This window comes from Eublepharis macularius, chromosome 10, assembly GCF_028583425.1.
Source record: "Eublepharis macularius isolate TG4126 chromosome 10, MPM_Emac_v1.0, whole genome shotgun sequence".
NCBI classification, from domain to species: domain Eukaryota; kingdom Metazoa; phylum Chordata; class Lepidosauria; order Squamata; family Eublepharidae; genus Eublepharis; species Eublepharis macularius.
Window position 1 is genome coordinate 4,263,924 of NC_072799.1, and position 18,466 is coordinate 4,282,389.

The window sequence follows — 18,466 nt, forward strand, 5'->3', positions numbered from 1 at the left end:
AGCAGCTTTCCCCACATTTCACAGATGCCCAAAGGAACATTCTCCCTCCCTCCAAGTCTTCATAGTTGGTGTGTTTTTAAGTGAAAAGAGAATCCTGCATGGGGGGGCTAGAAGGAGGAAAGTGCTTTGGACTGAGTCCGTTCAAAACCAGTTTTGTTTCCACTGACTGGCAGATGCTCTCCTGGCACAGGTCCTTTCATGCCATCAACGACCTGATTTTTTTTTTAATTGGAGATGCTAAGGACTGAACCTGGAACGACCTGCATGCAAAGCTCTACTGGAGTTGTGAAACTCCAGGTGGAGGCTGGAGATCTGCCAGAATTACAGGGGCTCTCCAGACTAGAGAGATCAGTTTCCTTGGAGAAACTGGCAGCTGTAGAGAGTGGCCTCTATGATGTCACTTCCTTGCTGAGCTCCCTCCCCAAACTCTGTCCCCCTCTAGTCTCTGCCCCTTGATCTCCAGGAATTTCTTAGTCTAGAGTTGGCAACCATGAATAAGCCGTGGCCTTTTTTGGCCTTATTCTGGCCCTGCCACAGATGCTTCACCTTAGGTTCTAGAACGTTTTATTTTGATAGCAGGAAAAGAACCCTGTTTGTAAATGCTCCTAGAGAATCTCGGGATACCGAACACCGTGCCAAAATAAAGACTTTGTCATGTTTGGGAATGCAAACAAACTCCTGGCGTGGCCCCTGCTGAGCATATAACAGACCGAGTCTTTGCTTTCCAAGATGCAGTGGATTTCTACATGTTATGAGGATGCAGAAATGTATTGGGTCAAACTTTTACACCTTGGGGACAGAAACAAAGAGCTGGAAGGGACGCCAAGGGTCATCTAGTCCAACCCGCTGCACAGTGCAGGAAATTCACAGCTATCTCCCAACATCACCTTCCCCAGTGACCCCTACTCTGTGCCCAGAGAAAGGCAAAAAGCCTCCAGGATCCTCAGCCAGTCTGGCATGTAGGAAAATTCCTTCCTAATCCTGAAGTTATCTGTCTTGACCAGGGCTTTTTTTTCTGGGAAAAGAGGTGGTGGAACTCAGTGGTGGAACTCAGGACCGCACAATGACATCACTTTGGGTCAGCTGGAACAAGGGGGGAATTTTTAAAGTTTAAATTGCCCTCAGCGAAAATGGTCACATGGCTGGTGACCAGCAGCATGGAGGGCAATCTGAACTCCCCTCTGTCTGGAGATCAGGGGGCGGGGCCACCAGCCATGTGACCATTTTCAAGAGGTGCTGGAACTCCATTCCACCGCGTTCCAGCTGAAAAAAAGCCCTGGCCTTGACCCTGGGCATATAAAAAAAGGCTATGAGAGCTTAGCAGCAACTCACCCCTGTATGCACTCCCTCTCCTGAACTGCCTACGTTCATACTGAGTTTGAATTTGGGTTGTGAAGCTGGGGCGGGGGAAATCCCCACTTCCCACCACTTCCATGGAATTTATGTCTCTGAGGGTGAGCCAAGAGAGTTCCAGGGAAGTCCCCACAGAGCATGGGGAGAGGGTGTGTGTGTGAGTGTGTGTGTGAGAGAGACAACGCCAGTGAGTAAACACTTCTTGCACCAGATTCCAGGACTCTAGTTTTACTTCTCGTTTGGCCTTGTGCATGTGTTCCGATTTTATTCTGCAAATTGGCAGGCTTGGAAAAACGAAAGATAATTGCATCCCGTTATTTTGCCTCTGCGGCGATGTCGGATGTTCGAAAGGGATGGGGAAAGGATTTGGCTCTCGCGGCTGAATAGCCTCAAAGCAGCATTCCCAGCGGTGGGGGAGAGGATGAGCTGGGGGGCAAAAGGGGTCTTCTTTCCCAACCCGGGAATATAGGATTGGAGCAGTCCTAAGGGAAATCACTGTGGGAATAATGGTACCATCTGGGCTGCTCTCCAAGGGTGAACCAGAGGACAGCATTATGTCAGAGAAGGGTGGCGAGAACAATTTTCTTCTCTACTTAAAGTGTCATTTTCTGGGAAGCTTTCCTGAGACACATCTGGTTTCTATGAAGGTTCCCATAGGGCTGAAATATTGGTGGGGGGAGATTTACTGCAGCGTCAATGAGAAAGAACATACGTTGTGGAATGGCTGACATTCTCCATTTGGGATGATCGTGGCTTGGATGTTGGCCACACGCGGAGCACAAAGTGGGGAGGTCCAGTGGACACGGGTTCGAGTTCTCTCTTCTGCCCCTGGAGTCTTTGGGCAGGTCTTTGTCATCTGGTCTCAACTAACCATCTGAGGAATGGGGTTAAGGGAGGACTCTGTTTAGTCATAGATCCGGAGGAGTTAGCTGTGTTAGTCTGTAGTTGCAAAACAGTAAAGAGTCCAGTAGCACCTTTAAGACTAACCAACTTTATTGTAACATAACCTTTCGAGAACCATAGCTTTCTTTGTCAGATACAATAGTCTTCAAGGTGCTACTGGACTCTTTACTATTCTGTTTAGCTAGTACATTTGTACCCTGCCCTTCTTCTACGGTGCTCCGAGTAACTTGGGCATGAACGGGAAAAAAAACCCTGAACACACTGTTCGTTGCCATCCACGAACAATGAACAATGAATATGGACAAACATAAACTGTACCCGGACATGGTCATTGTTCGTTGTTCATGGGGGCCAGAACCCCCCCCCCCACTTAGCCCCCCTCCCCTCAAACCCACTTACCTGGCCCTTTAAAGATCCCTTTAAACTATCAGCTGGCAGGCGGCGGGGGGGGAGATTCCCCCCTGCCGCCTGCCAGCAGATAGTTTAAAGTGCCCTTTCCTGCCACGTGTAAGGGTCAGGGCCCTTTAAACACCCCACAAACTAACCTCAATGTCCAAATACCCACCAAATTTGCAGGGGACATAGTCCTCTCTGTCCTCTGAAGACCCCCCAAGCTTCAGAGAGATTGCACCCCGGAAAAGGCATGATCCATGGGTCTCCCCGTTGGCTGTCATTTTCTCGTGACAGTGGCAAAAACGGGACTCTCTGCTGGAAGCTACTTTGAGGGGTTAAAGCCAGAAGGAAAGCCAGAAGGAGTTCAGACAGAGTTCAGTCCCTCCCTGCCTCCGGTTGCCAAGGGGATTGATTGCAGCAGGTGCCAGACTGGCTGCCGAATGAGTCTTGCAATGTCCACCTGTTCGTTTAGGATGGGGCCTCCTGAACAGCTTGTTCGAGAACAGCAGATTGGGCTGTTCGTGGGTTTTTTCAGTTCGTAATGCTGTTCGTGCCCATGTCTAGCTCCGAGTAGTGTGTATGACTTTCCTCCTCAATTTAATCATCTCAAGTAACCCTTTGAGGTAGGTTAAGATCAGAGAGAATGGCTGACCTTTGCGCTTTATACTTGAGAGGAGATTTGAGTCTCCCAATCCTAGTCCATCACTCTAACCACTGCACAAGACTGCATCTAACCTCAATAGGAATTGTTATTGCCAAGAAGGCAAATATAATAAAGACTTGGAGCCAATGAAAAACCCTTAAGTATAATATCAAATACAGAGACCACAACCTTGGCTGGTTTTTCTTTCCTTTTCAGAATGCTTTAGTCTGTAATCACCAGTGCTTGTAACAGGGCTCCCTCCTTGTTTTGTGATAAGATGAGGCATCCATGTTTGGTGGGAGGCCAAAATCTCGTGCTCTTGTATCCTTTGTGTGGAATTCAGGAGGTCTTGCACTTCCCCCTTCTGATAAGCAGCCGTGGCTCAGAAATCCACTAAAAGACTGGATGGGTTTCCACAAAGAAAGGAAATTGTTAGAAGCAGGGCTTTTTTTCAGGGGGAACGTGGGGGAACGGAGTTCCGGAACCTCTTGAAAATGGTCACATGGTTGGTGGCCCCGCCCCCTGATCTCCAAACAGAGGGGAGTTGAGATTACCCTCCGTGCCGCTCGGCGCAGAGGGCAATCTCAACTCCCCTCTGTCTGGAGATCAGGGGGTGGGGCCACCAGCCATGTGACCATTTTCTCCGAGGGCAACCCACTGAGTTCCACCACCTCTTTTCCCAGAAAAAAAGCCCTGGTTAGAAGGAATACAAATGCATGTTAAGAATGGACTTGGATTGAACCAGCAGTTAAAGGGATTGGCTTTTAACTGAAGCGATGTGAAACGGGTTGTTTTAAAGGCTGGCGCACCTGTTGCCAACTTCCCTGGAGCACTTCTCCCCGTGGACTCTTCTTGATGGGCGTCTGCTTAATGAAAGAATAAGAAATGGACATATAATAGGTATTTTTCTATTAACTTTGATACTTATCTTTTGACAAGCATTGGTTTGGATTGGACTTGAATTAATTGTGGTACTGACCAATTTAGAGAAATTGATAGTTTGGGGTACTATTGAATTATAAAGAATAGATATATGAGATTGTCGAAGGCTTTCACGGCCGGAGAACGTTAGTTGTTGTAGTTTTTCCGGGCTGCATGGCCGTGGTCTTGGCATTGTAGTTCCTGACGTTGCTGTGGCTGGCATCTTCAGAGGTGTAGCACAGAAAGACTGAGATCTCTCAGTGTCAATGTGTGGAGAAGCTGTTAGCAGGTAATTTGTATCTACTCAGGAAGGTGGGTTTGGGCTGAGTCATCCTGTAAGAGTTTCCCAGGGTGTGGCATGCTAATGGGGGGAAGCTTCACTGTATCCTGAGGAGGTTCTTTTGCATATGGATTGGTGGTTGATATGCAAAAGAACCTCCTCAGGATAGAGTGAAGCTTCCCCACATTAGCATGCCACACCCTGGGAAACTCTTACAGGATGACTCAGCCCAAACCCACCTTCCTGAGTAGATACAAATTCCCTGCTAACATCTTCTCCACACATTGACACTGAGAGATCTCTGTCTTTTGGTGATACACCTCTGAAGATGCCAGCCACAGCTGCTGGCGAAACGTCAGGAACTACAATGCCAAGATCACGGCTATACAGCCCGGAAAATCTACAACAATTAACGATATATGAGATTCTTTGATGTATATGATGTGTTTAATGAACTTGTTTACACTTTTTGCACTTGCTATTTAAAAACTTTTAAAAATTAAAAATTAATAAAATTTATCTAGTTTTCTTAGAACCTTGTGTCCCCTTGGGTTTTCTGGTTTCCACACAGGGACAAACTGGTGTGGCTTCCTCACTGCTAATATAGTATAAGGAACAGGAGGCTTCCACATGGCAGGTTTTCCTTTAGTTTCCAATCCTGCGGTGTCAGACGTCTTGTCCCTTACCTCAGGCTACTAGCACTTTTCCAGTTTTTTTTTTAAAACTGACAATTGAATATTTTTATATTGATATAATTTTGTAACCATCTATGCATCAGGTTCTCTGAATTACCAGCTTTCATTTAAAAGAAAAAGTAAGTCTCTGTCCCCTTTCTTTTCAGAGACATGCCTTTCCTTTTTTATCTCTACAATGAAAGGGGCCAAAAAAAGTATTTTTTTAAAAAATGAACACTGTGACTTCAGAGCACCTTTGAATATATTTCTATAAAGTTATAGTGATATAATGGATATTCATGGATATTGTGGTTTTAAAAAGCCACATGGTGGTAGGGGAAGGAAAGGGTCATTGAAATGACAAAATCAGAGAAAACGGTTGCTTTGCAGTTAGAAAAATCTGAACTGTCCCACCCACACACCAGCCATTTTGGCTTTACTGAGATCCTTCTAGGGGGATATTGTGAGAGACCTTACCGAGCAGGCTCCATTTTCTGCTTCTGCATAACAGGCTGGTTTTTGGGAAATGGAGAGGGATTGACTCGTCTCTAGCATTGAACTGATGGATGAAATCACTTCTTGCACAAAACTGGAAGTGATGTGGATATGTTGGCATGACACTCTAGGATCCAATGAAAACTCTATGGGTGTGTTGCGATGAATCCTAGAGCATCGCCCTGATGCGATGACATCCCTTTCAGCTTTGTGTCAGAAGTGAAGTTGTGTGTTGGTGTCACTCGAAGAAATTGTCACTAATCCCCCCCGCCCAAATTATCCCACCAATGCTAGATTTTTTTTGTAACTTTACAGCAAAGCAGGTTTGAGATAGACTGGAGAATAGCTGCAAAACCCCTGGATGGTGTACCGTTGAGCTGTTACGCTGTGTGGAAGCTGTTGGGAGACTTCCCAACAGTCTCAAGCCAACGCAGATAAACTGTGTTGAAAATGGCCAGGTGGCACACCTCTTGCCAACGTGGGCAGGAGAAGTGTTTCCACCCCATCCTAAACTTTGCAAAATGTAAGTGCACCTAAATTGAGAAAAGCTTTGCCTTTGGTCTTGATCGTGGGCAGGAAAATCTCCATAAGGACCCCACTTTGTGACATGTGCCCCTCTCTTGTGTGAACCTCTGAAAACTGGAATGGAAGGAAACGGGTTTAATTAACCAGCAACCTTTGGATTTCCCACAGAGGAGTGACCAGCTATGAAATACTTAACATTTTCTTAGTCAGAGACTGTGTTTATTGTCTTTAAAATCTACATTGTTGTGGTCCAGTCCCTGTACCTCTTCTGTGCTTAGACACAAAACTTTTAGAACAAAATTGAAGGGGGGAAAAAAACCTCTGAAAGAGGCCTTTTCTAAGCTTTCTTCCAGCCCTCATCCTCAAGCTGTACAGTGATTAGACTTTCGGACTAGAATCTCAGGGCCTTGGGTTCAAATCCCCACTCGGCCATTTGGTCTGCTCACTCTCGTTCTAAGGTGAAATTATGGACTCCCCCCCGAGAATCTTGGAGAAAGGGTAGGATAAACATGGCAGACAGATAGGTTGCTGACCAGACCAGAAGTTCGAGTTGATGAGAACGGTGTCTGGCCTCTGCAGCGAAGTTGTTGACCTGGTGGTGCAGTGCAATTCCAGGAAAGGGTTAATCTCCAAGGGACGGCGGTTAATATGGAGGAAAGGATTCCAAGAAAATTGGTTGGCAGCGGCCTGTAAAGCAGCATGTAGCTCTCTATGGCAAGCGGTTTAATGGGCGAGCTTTAAGGAAGCCTTTTATTGCAGAAACAAACATAGTTTATTAGGGAGGTAAACTGGTGCTGGATGTTGAGGCCAGTGCTGTTTCCTCGGCGCATGGCATGTACCGTATGAGACATCCAAGATATTTGTGACACCTTAAATCAGGGCTTTTTTCCTGGGAAAAGAGGTGGTGGAACTCAGTGGGTTGCCCTTGGAGAAAATGGTCACATGGCTGGTGGCCCCGCCCCCTGATCTCCAGACAGAGGGGAGTTGAGATTGCCTTCCACGCCACTGGTGCGGAGGGCCATCTCAACTCCCCTCTGTCTGGAGATCAGGGGGCGGGGCCACCAGCCATGTGACCATTTTCAAGAGGTTCCGGAACTCCGTTCCCCTGTGTTCCTCCTGAAAAAAAGCCCTGCCTTAAATGCTAATCACGTAATGAAACCTGCTAGCCTTTCAGGTGCCACGGGTCTCTGGTTGCTGCTGCTGCCCCTCTGGGGTCTGGTACTCACATGCAGTGGTTCTGTTTCGTGGTAGCATATGCATCCTTTTGGTACAGGGGCATGCTATATGTTGCGTGGTGTAGAAGATGTGAAACACGTAATGTGTGATCTTTCTCTTCGCCCCCATCTAAGGGGAGTCGTGCTCTGGTCTCAAGGTTTAAACCCAGGCACATCATCCGCTCTTTGCCCTTGACCTTTTTGTCTGTTCAAAACGCTGCCCCTCTCTGCTGTTCCCAAGGTGCCTTTGGTTTCACACTGAACAGAGACAGGGTCCCTCTGGACAGACAGTTTTGAACAGTGGCCAGCCAGTCCCAAGATGCCTTTGGGGAACTCACGAGTATGGTGGTGGGGGAGAGGGGAGAGGGCTGGCACATGGCGGTCTGCTAGGTCCTGGGAGAAACGCAGTGGAAAACCTCTGGTGCAGCTCCCTTCCTACGGACTGGGCATATTTAGTGCCTGGCTCTGCCCCTCTGTGGTGTGACAGGCGCCTGCACCAACCTGACTCCAGCACGCTGGTGGCGGGGGGGAGCTGAGTCCCCTGGGAGCTGAGTCAGAGCTTTCTCTTCCAGCTCATCTCACATTCATTTTTATTTTTAAATACCTGCTTGTCATCTAATGCCGGGAAGAGAAGGGCCTGTTTTTAATCTCCCGTCTGATGATGACACACTCTGCAGTTACCCGGACAGATGAACCAACAGCAGACAGAATACCCCCCTTCTCTCCCCCCACGGGCTCTCTGTTTGCAGCATTGTGCTTATTTCTTTCCTACCACTGACCTCATGTGATCTCAGTCTCTCTACACAAGACATCTGACATGTGAAGAACACATGTTGGGAGATGCAATGGTAGCGGGGAAAGGTAGTTTAAAAAGTCAGAGTCAGCGGCAGGGCAAAGGCTTTGCTATACACTGGAGCTGCGTGAAGGGGCTGTGAAATGCCAGAAGGGAAACTTCAGCCCATGGTAACCTCTCCAGGTCGAAGCCTGGCTCAGGAAGGCAGCTGCAGCCCATTTCCATTCCACACTGTCCTCTGGTTGTCATCCCTCACAGTTTTAGACTGGAGACTGAAATTGACAGAGTCTTCAGGGAGGGGAAGAAGAAATTAACAAACCCTCTGAGGAGTGATCTCTGCCAGCTCTGTCTTTTTAAACTATGCTTCCCGGCTAACATTGCATCTCCCTACACTCGACGAACACGTGCCAAAGGGTCTTGTGTAGAAAGACTCTCAGACACATTACTTCCTGTGTCACTCATCCAAATCAGGATTACACAGTCTATTGTACTCCCCTCCTGCCCTGTTCCCGGACATGTACAAAGGGCCAGTTTTGTGTTGCGGGTACTTTGTACACTCTCTGCAAAAACTATTGTAAAATCATGCACCTTCTGTGACTTGGAACCAGATGTATCGTGCATCTGGTTTAAGAAGTTCTTAACGTCTCCTCTTTAATTTGGGGATAGAATATCCCCCCACACACACTCACACATACCTGGTCCGATTCCAGACGGCCCTCCCCATCCCGAAACGTCACGCATCATCGCGCGGAAAATGCAAAATATCGCGTTTTCTCGCGCGAGTTTTGCACGACGTCGTGCAAAACTCGCGCGAGAAAACGCGATATTTTGCGTTTTCCGCGTGATGACATACGACGTTTCGGGGTGGGGAGGGCCGTCTGGAATCGGCCCAGAACTGCGCTGGGAGGTAGATGGGAAATGTGTGACTTTCTTGGGTCTCTGTTGGAGTCTGAAGAAGGGAGCTCTGACTCTTGAAAGCTTACGCTTGGAAAAATCTCGTTTGTTTCTAAGGTCCCGCTGGCCTCTAATCCAGCCGTTGGAGAAATATGTCCTAGAGGGAAAGGAGAGGTACTCACTTAAGGTTAACTTGGGGTGAAGCTATATTATTGAATATTTTTTCACAGAGAAAATTAGTACTTTTTTTCTCTTTATTTTTTTCTCCTTGATGTCTTTAATTAATCTGGAAAAACTTTTCAATAAAACTCTTTTTAAAAAAATCCTGCTGTTGGGTCTCTTGGCACTCTAACTAGTGGTGGTCACCATTGGCTGTGGCATCCAGTTCTGGCCTGCCTGGCAGGGCTGGGCATTGTCACATACGAAGCTGCCTTATCAGACCCTTGGCCCCTCAAAGTCAGCATTGTCTACTCAGACTGGCAGCTGCTCTTCAGGGTCTTTGGTCTTTCACGTTGCCTACGACCCGATCCTTTTAAGTGGAGGTACCAGGAGTTGAACCTGGGACCTTCTCCATGCCAAGCAGATACTCTGCCACTGAGCCACAGCCTCTCCCACCACACTGGAGCAGTTCTGTTCCCACCTGGCTGGAAGGATGTGGCTGGAAGGAGGCAGCTTCCCTGGCGATTGCCCCACAGGCTACCACAAGGGCTGGTCTTGCCTTGCCCAGCTGCTGAACATCTGCATGCGATTGCTAGAGGGGGTGTTTCAGGGTGCAGTATCCTTTTCTTCACACCCAAGTGTGGACGATGGATTTACTCAGAATCTCTCTACACAAGACATCTTACATGGGGACACTCAAGTGTAGGGAGACTCAACCTTAGCTGGGAAGCATAGTTTAAAAAGTCAGAGCTGGCGGAGATTGCTCCTCAGAGGGTTTGTGAATTTCATCTTCACCTCCTTACACTTGAGCATTCCCGTGTAAGATGTCTTGTGTAGAGAGACTCTCGATCTATCTAAGGTCAGTGATGATGAATTGGACGAGGGCAAGAAGACTTAAACTTGACCTACAGATGGAGGGGTGGATGGGGTGGGGGGGGTCCATGTGACCTTGGCATAGGTGGACTGCCTGTTCTGGGCTGGCGGTGCCCCCTCTTCACGGGTGTTTCCTGCTGCTCCTAAGCAAGAATTCCGGTGCCATTTCAGTGGTGCTTGCGCTGAAGGATGAACGTCCTTGCAGATTGTGTCCCATTTTAATGAACAGTAAGAAGTTTCCTTTGACTTTTCTGCTTTTGTGACTTTGGCTGGCATTAGGGGGTTGCCACGAAGCTTTGCCATGAAGCTTTCTGGATGACTTTCAGGCCAGTACCGAATCTACTTCACGGAGTTGTGATGAGGATCAAAGGTAGAACCTTGTGCGGCGCTGTGAACTCCTTGGAGAAAGGGGCAGGAGTCAGGACACAAATGTACCAGGATTTCCATGCTGCCCCGAGCAGTGAGATAATCTGCGCTCTTTCTTTTTCGCAGGCTCCATCACCCAACCGTGGAGAGGTGGCCATGACTGTTGAGGGCAGGGAGCTTATCCTCGTGCTGGAGAAAAATCAGTAAGTGCATGCCTTGTCAAGACTGTAGGCCAACCTGCTGTTAAAATGTCAGTGCAGTGTACATGCTGTGATTGGGGGGCACGTTCGAATCCCCAACTGTACTCTGCCACCAACTCCTTGCGAGTCCTTATGTGAGCCTCTCTCTCTTAATAATAATAATAACATTTGATTTATATGCCACCCTTCAGGACAACTTCATGCCCACTCAGAGCGGTTTACAAAGTATGTCATTATTTACCCGTTTCCCCATCTACAATATGGTGACATCAACCCCTACAGGTTTGTCATAATGTTAGTGAAGTGTTATGAAAGCTGAACATGCTTAACATAAATGCTGTATGTTCTTGTCAAGAGTCAAAATTCTGCAACCAGAAAAGCTGGGTTCCGTAACCTGCATATGTGCGTCATGCAAACTAAACATATTTGCATGCACCTCTGTTTTTGCACGCTTGATTCTTCTTCTGCCAGAGATGGAAAAGATAGAGAAGCTAGGCAATGCTCTGTCCTGTTTAGATTCCTCCCCCCAATCTTGGGTCATTGATTTTCCCTTGCAGGCTTTGAAGTCATGTCTAGAGATGGGCATGAACCGAAATACGAACCGAAATTAAGCACAAACCAGGCCAGTCCGTGGTTCGTGAACGGCGGTTCGTCAGATCCCATTTCTGACAAACCGCCACGAACTTTGTGCTGGTTCGTTTTGTTAGCTTTTTGCTTTGTGACTGCAGACAGCCTGGTGCCAATCAATCAGTTTCCTAGGCAACAGGGGATGGACTTCCTGCAGACCTTCTGCTCGCCTGGAAGTGATCGTCTGCTGACCCGGAAGTGGTGATTTTCTGACCTGGATATGTGACGTTTTTACGAACCAAACGAACCAGTTCGCGAACCAGGGGCAGGCTCATGAAAGTTTGTGGTTTGTGAAATTTGATGAACCACGAACCGCATGGTTTGGTTTTTCCTGGTTTGTGCCCATCTCTAGTCATGGCTTCTGAGTAGCCTTAGTAGCCAGAGTACTTAGTAGCCTAACGGTTTAGGAAAAAATTTCCCTAGTTGTATCTTGTCTGATATGAAGCAACTCGTTCTTCATAGTGGGGTTTAACTTGAGCCTGGGGTTAGATTCCAAGGCTTTTTTCAATGACAGGGGCTTAACCCTGGAATGCCTGTGTTAAGAATGGAGGGTCTTTGAGTGCAGAAGACTGCTTCTTTGCAACTCAGTGGCCACAACCTCAGATGGAGTGGGGGGCAGAAAGTGGAATAGAAACTGGAAAAATTGAGCCCCAGAATGTCTCGTATTGGAAAAAGAGCCTGTTGCAGAAACCAAGGCCGCTGAATTTTTCTTTGCATGGAGATAGATCAAGATGGGTAGCCGTGTTAGTCTGTCTGTAGCAGTGGGAAAGAGCAAGAGTCCAGTAGCACCTAGAAGACTAACAATTTGTGGTAGGGGATGAGCTTTCCCGTGTCACAGCTCACTTCTTCAGATACAGCGAGAATGTGAGTCCATCTGTCCTTGTATCTTGGTGAGTGGAGTGATTTCAAATGCGGAATGACAATAGCAGGTAAATGACAATAGCCAATGAATGACAAAATCAGGCGTAACCGAATAGGGTGGGATATGCTATTATCATTCACCGACTTTTGTCATTCACAGCTATTGTCGTTCGGCATCTGAAATCACTCCACTCTCCAAGATATAAGGACAGATGGACTCACATTCTCATTGTATCTGAAGAAGGGAGCAGTGACTCACGAAAGCTCATACCCTGCCACAAGTTTTGTTACTTATAGGTGCTGCTGGACTCTTGCTCTTCTTTGCATGGGTGCAGCTTCTCTGTGTACTAAACCAGGACACTTTTTCTGGGAAAAGAGGTGGTGGAACTCAGTGGTGGAACTCAGGACTGCACAATGGTGTCACTTTGGGTCAGCTGGAACAAGGGGGGAGTTTTTTAAAGTTTAAATTGCCCTCGGTGAAAATGGTCGCATAGCCAGTGGCTGGATTGCCCTCCAGCGGCATGGAGGGCAATCTAAACTCCCCTCTGTCTGGAGATCAGGGGGCGGGGCCACCGGCCATGTGACCATTTTCAAGAGGTGCCAGAACTCCGTTCCACTGCGTTCCCGCTGAAAAAAAGCCCTGCTGATAACACTTGTTTTTTTCTGGTGGAGGGGAGAGATTTTGAGGAAAATGGAGATATATGTTCCACTTACTTTCATATCCAGCCTAAACTTACGCTACTGTTTTAGCAGCATAAAATGCACCATAGATGGCTTAGCACACGTCGGCACATTTATGAAGTATAAAAATATAAATGCCTCAGCTGAATACAAGCAAAACTTTAAATGTACCCAATATGAAAAAGACCGAGAGAGTCTGCTGTATTCTTTGCTACCCTAGCTCAAAAGGAAGAGAAAAAATGATTATTGTAGTAAAGAAAAGAATGTATGTTATTTGGGAAGAAACAATCTCAGACCTTAACTACATAATACATTTTCCACAGGACAGCTTGACTGATATGACCTGGGACAGTCTGTGCTTTCCTGGTTTGCGTGGGGCTGGGGTGCATGGAGGAAAGGGGTGTAGGCTTCCCTTCATACCATTTTCCTGACCCAAACTCACTCCATAGAACCACTATTTACCCCATTGGGAGAACTTACGGCACAGAAGTTTTTTTGAGATGTATTTCTGTGGACAAAATAAAATGCCAAGGTTAACATTTGCCTCCATTCAGGTTATATTTTGATGTGTATGCCCAAGATATATCATGTTGCTGCACAAACTTAGCAAGCATGATTCCGCTTTACAAATGAATTCTAATCTTAACTCTTCCCAGGCAGATGTTATACCAAAAGGGTGGCTGCCGCTGAAAATGGCAACCGCAAACCTAGCCTCTCTGTTCCCCTCTCTAATGACCATGTCTGGACATCCCAATATTTTACAAACCCCAGTCCTCCTTGCTTGAAATTATTGGTGGTTGCTGGAGGAGAAATGTAAAACTTTGTGATGTCCAAACATGGACAAGCCCAGCTAGACATTACGAGAGGGGAACTAAACACGCTACTGCCATTTTTGGCAGCAGTCGCACTGTTGTGTGTAATAGTGTCTTTGGAGCTTAGTTGCTGGCAAAAAGAGCTGAGACGACGTAGGCATTTGAACTGCTGGGTAGTTCAGGCCAAAGGGCTGCAGGCAAGACCTTAGCGCTCAGCTACCAGACAAAGGGCTGCAGAACCCGAGTTGTGCATTTGTGTGCTTCGCTTGAATCGGTAGCCAAACTGGGCTTGCTAGTTTAGCTGACTTGGCCAAAACAGCACTTTGGAAACAGTCGAAAGAAGCTGGAACAAAGGTGGAACATCAGTTTTCAAAGCAGGAGGCCAACAGACCTGCCCTCCACCCTGAGCAGGATAAAGCCGCACTGTTCGTTTCAACTTTGTGGTTACTCCTGCCTCGCTGGAATGATTTCTGGGGCTGTTCTGGATTTAGCCGTGCTGCTAATGAGGCTTTCTCTTCTCCTCCTCCACGTTTCCTTTGGCTCCAAACCTCACAACTTGCTGGGGATTCTGGAATGTTCTTTCTCTTCTTGTATATACACATGGAGTTTTGGGGGGGGCGGGGAGGGAAGAAGAGAAAAGCAAACAGAGACGGAGACTCTGTTAATCCTCCCGACAACTGCCAGCCCCCCTGCTGAAAACCTCACTTAGTTTGGAGCCTGGCCGAGGCAGGAAGTGTTTTGGAGATAGACTTGATCTTGGAAAGCGTGTTGTGATTCTCTAAAGTAGCCAAGGGAAGTCAGAGGGAAAGAGACAGTTGGCTTGGCATGGTAGAAGCCAGAGATGCCTACCCGGACCCCTTTCTGCTGAAACTGCCTTATGAGGGGTCCTTGGCTTGTCCGAGGTCTGCTGGCTGGCTGGCTTATGCCATATGTTGGCCTTGGATTTGGAATTGGGTCTTGTTTGAGGTGGACCACAAGGGCTTTTGGGGATTTTCTTTTTGCTCTCTGCGTGCCTGCCTCACCCACTGGTGTGCCAAACAGGCCCCAACCGCCTGGTTCCACCCACTGATCTGCTCTTGGGTCTGCACATTGGGTACGCATTTTTGAGCTCCCAGGTTCCCTTGGCTGTATTCCAGAGTTCCCAGGCTCCACCACCAAATTACCAACCCAGAGCTGGCAACCGTGCTGGGTGTCCATGGAAGTTGTTATGTTATGGTTCTAAACAGTACTTGGAGAGTGAACTTGCAATCCAGTTTCTTTATTAAACTTCTGTATTATGGTTCAAAGCGTCTTAACTGAAAAACTGAAACTTCCCTTTTTACAACTGATTGAAGTCGGTTCCTATAAGCTTCTTTTGAAAAGTCAGCTCTTTCCATCTTCCCCTTCTTGTGAACATAAATAATAAAACAGCAAAACAAGAATAACATCCTCTAAACAATATGTACATCCAGTTATTGCTAATTAATTTATTTTTTGTGCATTTCTAGCATCCTTCAATTAGCCTAGTAGATGTTCTTCATTTTCGTAGCGAGTGACATTGTGTCTTTTAGTAGTTTCTACATCTCTATTGGATGATTCATAGGTTTGCCAGCCACTAGCAACCAGTAGTAGAAAGAGGGATGGGGGGAATTATCTTGTGCCGATAGCGTAACATCTCTTTCAACAAATATACTGGAAGTGACATCATGTTATTACGGTGGCGTCAAGTTGACTCTCTAGGATTTGGACAAAACTTGGTGGTAAAATCGTAAGTTTTGCCTGAATCCTAGAGCGTCACCTTGTCATCACGCTGGCAACATGACCTTGAAGTGATGTCATGCAATCATTGCAAAAGCCACTTGTTATGATATTTTTCTGCTGCTGGCCTTTCAAGAGCCAGTGGTCAACAGGAAGGGAGACTAGGAGGTCACCCACTGGAGAAGGAGACTCGGACTCCCTAGGAATTGGTCACCTCTGCATAATATCTTTGTAGTGTCTTTTGAGTCTGTAACTGGGTAATGAGTCACAAAGATTTATCCGTTGATTTGTTCCCTGAAGATCTAGAACATGTTCATCATCCGTTTCTTCTTTTGTTTCTTCTTCTGACTTTATTGCTAAAAAGTTGCCGCCTGTTCCTCATGGAATATGAAACAAGTATCTTCTGTTTCATTTAAGCTTGTGCATTTGTGATGAGATTACTTTCCATGAATGCAGAGCTACCTCCTGGAATACAAGTGCTTTGTCCAATCACTGCTTGCCATCATAAATACATGTGTGTGTGTGTGTGTGTGTGTGTTACATGCCGTCAAGTCACCTCCAACCTATGGTGACCCTATGAAGGAAAGACCTCCAAAACGTCCTATTATTAGCAGACTTCCTCAGATCCTGCAAACTGGAGGATGTAGCTTCTTTGATTGAGTCACACCATCTCATTTTAGGTCTTCCTCTTTTCCAGCTGCCTTCCTCTTTTCCTGGCATTATTGACTTTTCCAGAGAATCTTGTCTTCTCATAATGTGACCAAAGTACGAGAGCCTCAGTTTTGTCATTTTAGCTTCTTGGGAGAATTCAGACTTGATTTGATCTAGTGCCCACTTTGTCTTTTTGTCTGTCCATGGTTTCTGCAAAACTCTCCTCCAGCACCACATTTCAAAGGAATCAATTTTCTTCCTGTCAGCTTTCTCCACTGTCCAACTTTCACATCCATACATGGCAATGGGGGATACCGTAGTTTGGATTATCTTGATCTTGGTTCCCAGAGGGACATCTTTATCTTTAAGGATCTTTTCTAGTTCCCTCACAGCTGCTCTTCCAAGTCTCAATCTTCTTCTGATTTCTTCATTGCAGTCTCCCTTTGGGTTGATGATTGAGCCAAGAAAGAGAAAAACTTGAACAGTTTCAATTTCTACACGGTCATTTTTTTTTTGCAGATCTTCAGAACTGACACCACGTCATGATTTTGATTTCCCGATTGCCCGTCTTCCGTATCTGCACCTTCTTTGAATTCTTCATATGCGTTACGAATAACACGGGCAGTCTTGTTCTCACTTTTATATTTTATAAAAACTCAGCAGGCTTTGCTTTATTTCTTGCATGCTGTCTGGAATTTCAGCTACGCCAGACTGCGGGAAGGTGTTTTGCAAATAAGGGGAGGAAGAGGTCTTCACATATCTGATTTCAGAATCATCACAAAAGCCCTATGAGTTAGGCCAGTATTCTTACCCCCAGTTTACCAATGTGGGCTGAGAGAGAGAGAGAGAGAGTTTACTAGCAGAGCTGAGATGAGAGGTTCTCAGGAATCACAGCGAATTTTCTCAGCCCTGATCCAGCACCACTTCCACGTGCAGTGTGGCCACAGCATGTCAGCTGCAACCTCAGACATTCCAATTAAATCTCATGGACTGGGGCTGGTGAGGCCTCCCTATCTAAGCCTCTGGAGATTTTGCTGCAGAGATAAGAAGAGCAACATCCTTTATCTTTTAGCACAATGGAAGAAAGCTGCTTCTTGTGGGTTTATCTCCCCCGCCTAAATTTTTTTTGCAATTGCTGTCGGTGAACAAATGCAGCACTGAAAACATGAGCTGGTGGTGATGAGAGGGCGGGGCAGCGACATTAGGCTAGTCGGCTGGTCCAGTTGAAACACAAGATGATCCCTGAGCCCTTAAATGCATGCTCTTCAAAACCAGCTCTCATGGCCTCGGCATAGCAAATGGAGAGGAGGCATGCCTTTTTGTGCAGACAGAGGCCAAATGTGGGTCCCCTTTTCCCCGAAACGGTGGTGGTGAAAACACAGGAGGCGAGCTCTGAGGTCAGCCGCTTTCTGAAAAAAACATCCGTGGCTCTTGAGAAGCCACAGAGATAGCTGAGGGAGGCTATAGGTCTAGGTGGGGCAAAAAGCCACAAGTATATGGTACAACAGGGTGGAATGTAACATAAGCAAAGAAGCAACACACTGGGGGTTGAAGAGGTTTCCTGTTGCTATTTTTACCAGCTGCAATTCAAGTGGCCTTTGCCAAAATACACAAGAAATTGCCTTTGACTGAGCCAGACCCTTCGTCTATCAAGGCCAGTCTAGTCTCCTTTCACTAGGGTTGCCAGCTCCAGGTTGGGAAATTCCTGGAGATTTGGGGGGTGGGTGGAGCTTGAAGGGGGTGGGGCTTGGGGAGGAAGGGACTTCAGCAAGGCACAATGCCACAGTGTCCAGCTTTCAAAGCAGCCATTTTCTCCAGGGGAATTGTTCTCTGTGACCTGGAGATCGGTTATAATTCCGGGAGATCTCCAGCCACCACCTGGAGGCTGAAGCAGCTACAAAGTCAAGGAGGTGGAATCAAAAATGTATACACAATATAGATATTTATCCAAAATCTTTTTCAGTGTTTTAAAGTGCCAAGTGCAAAACATAAATCATGCAGTTCTCTATACCCAAGTAATACAGTACAATTATAACAACCAACAATCAAGAACCAGATTGTTCGTAGAGAATATTTATATGCCAACTGGTGAAAGAACAAGAACAATCACTATTCACAGTTCATGTTTCATATTTCCGTATTTGCATTTTTCAGAGAGTAGACCATCCTCCAGATGGAAATGGAGTGGTAAAGAATCTTCAAGAACAGCCTACGGGGCTTTTGCCAGCTGATTCTCAATTCCCGTTTCGTACACTAAGCTTCCTCACGGGCATACTTCCATAAATGGTCTCTCACAGTATAGATCCAGAGGAGTTAGCCGTGTTAGTCTGTAGTAGCAAAATCAAAAAGAGTCCAGTAGCACCTTTAAGACTAACTAACTTTATTGTAGCACAAGCTTTCGAGAATCACAG

At 46.6% G+C, this 18,466-nt stretch overlaps 1 protein-coding gene across 1 annotated transcript in view; it reads left to right on the forward strand.

The window, feature by feature from the left end:
* Nucleotides 1-18,466, forward strand: part of ADAM33 (ADAM metallopeptidase domain 33) — a 99,093-nt gene that overhangs the window by 19,614 nt on the left and 61,013 nt on the right. Inside the window, exon 2 of the mRNA XM_054990141.1 lies at nucleotides 10,613-10,689. Within this exon, the coding sequence (XP_054846116.1) occupies nucleotides 10,643-10,689 (47 nt within the window). The 5' untranslated portion in view covers nucleotides 10,613-10,642. The remainder of the gene's footprint in view (nucleotides 1-10,612; nucleotides 10,690-18,466) is intronic.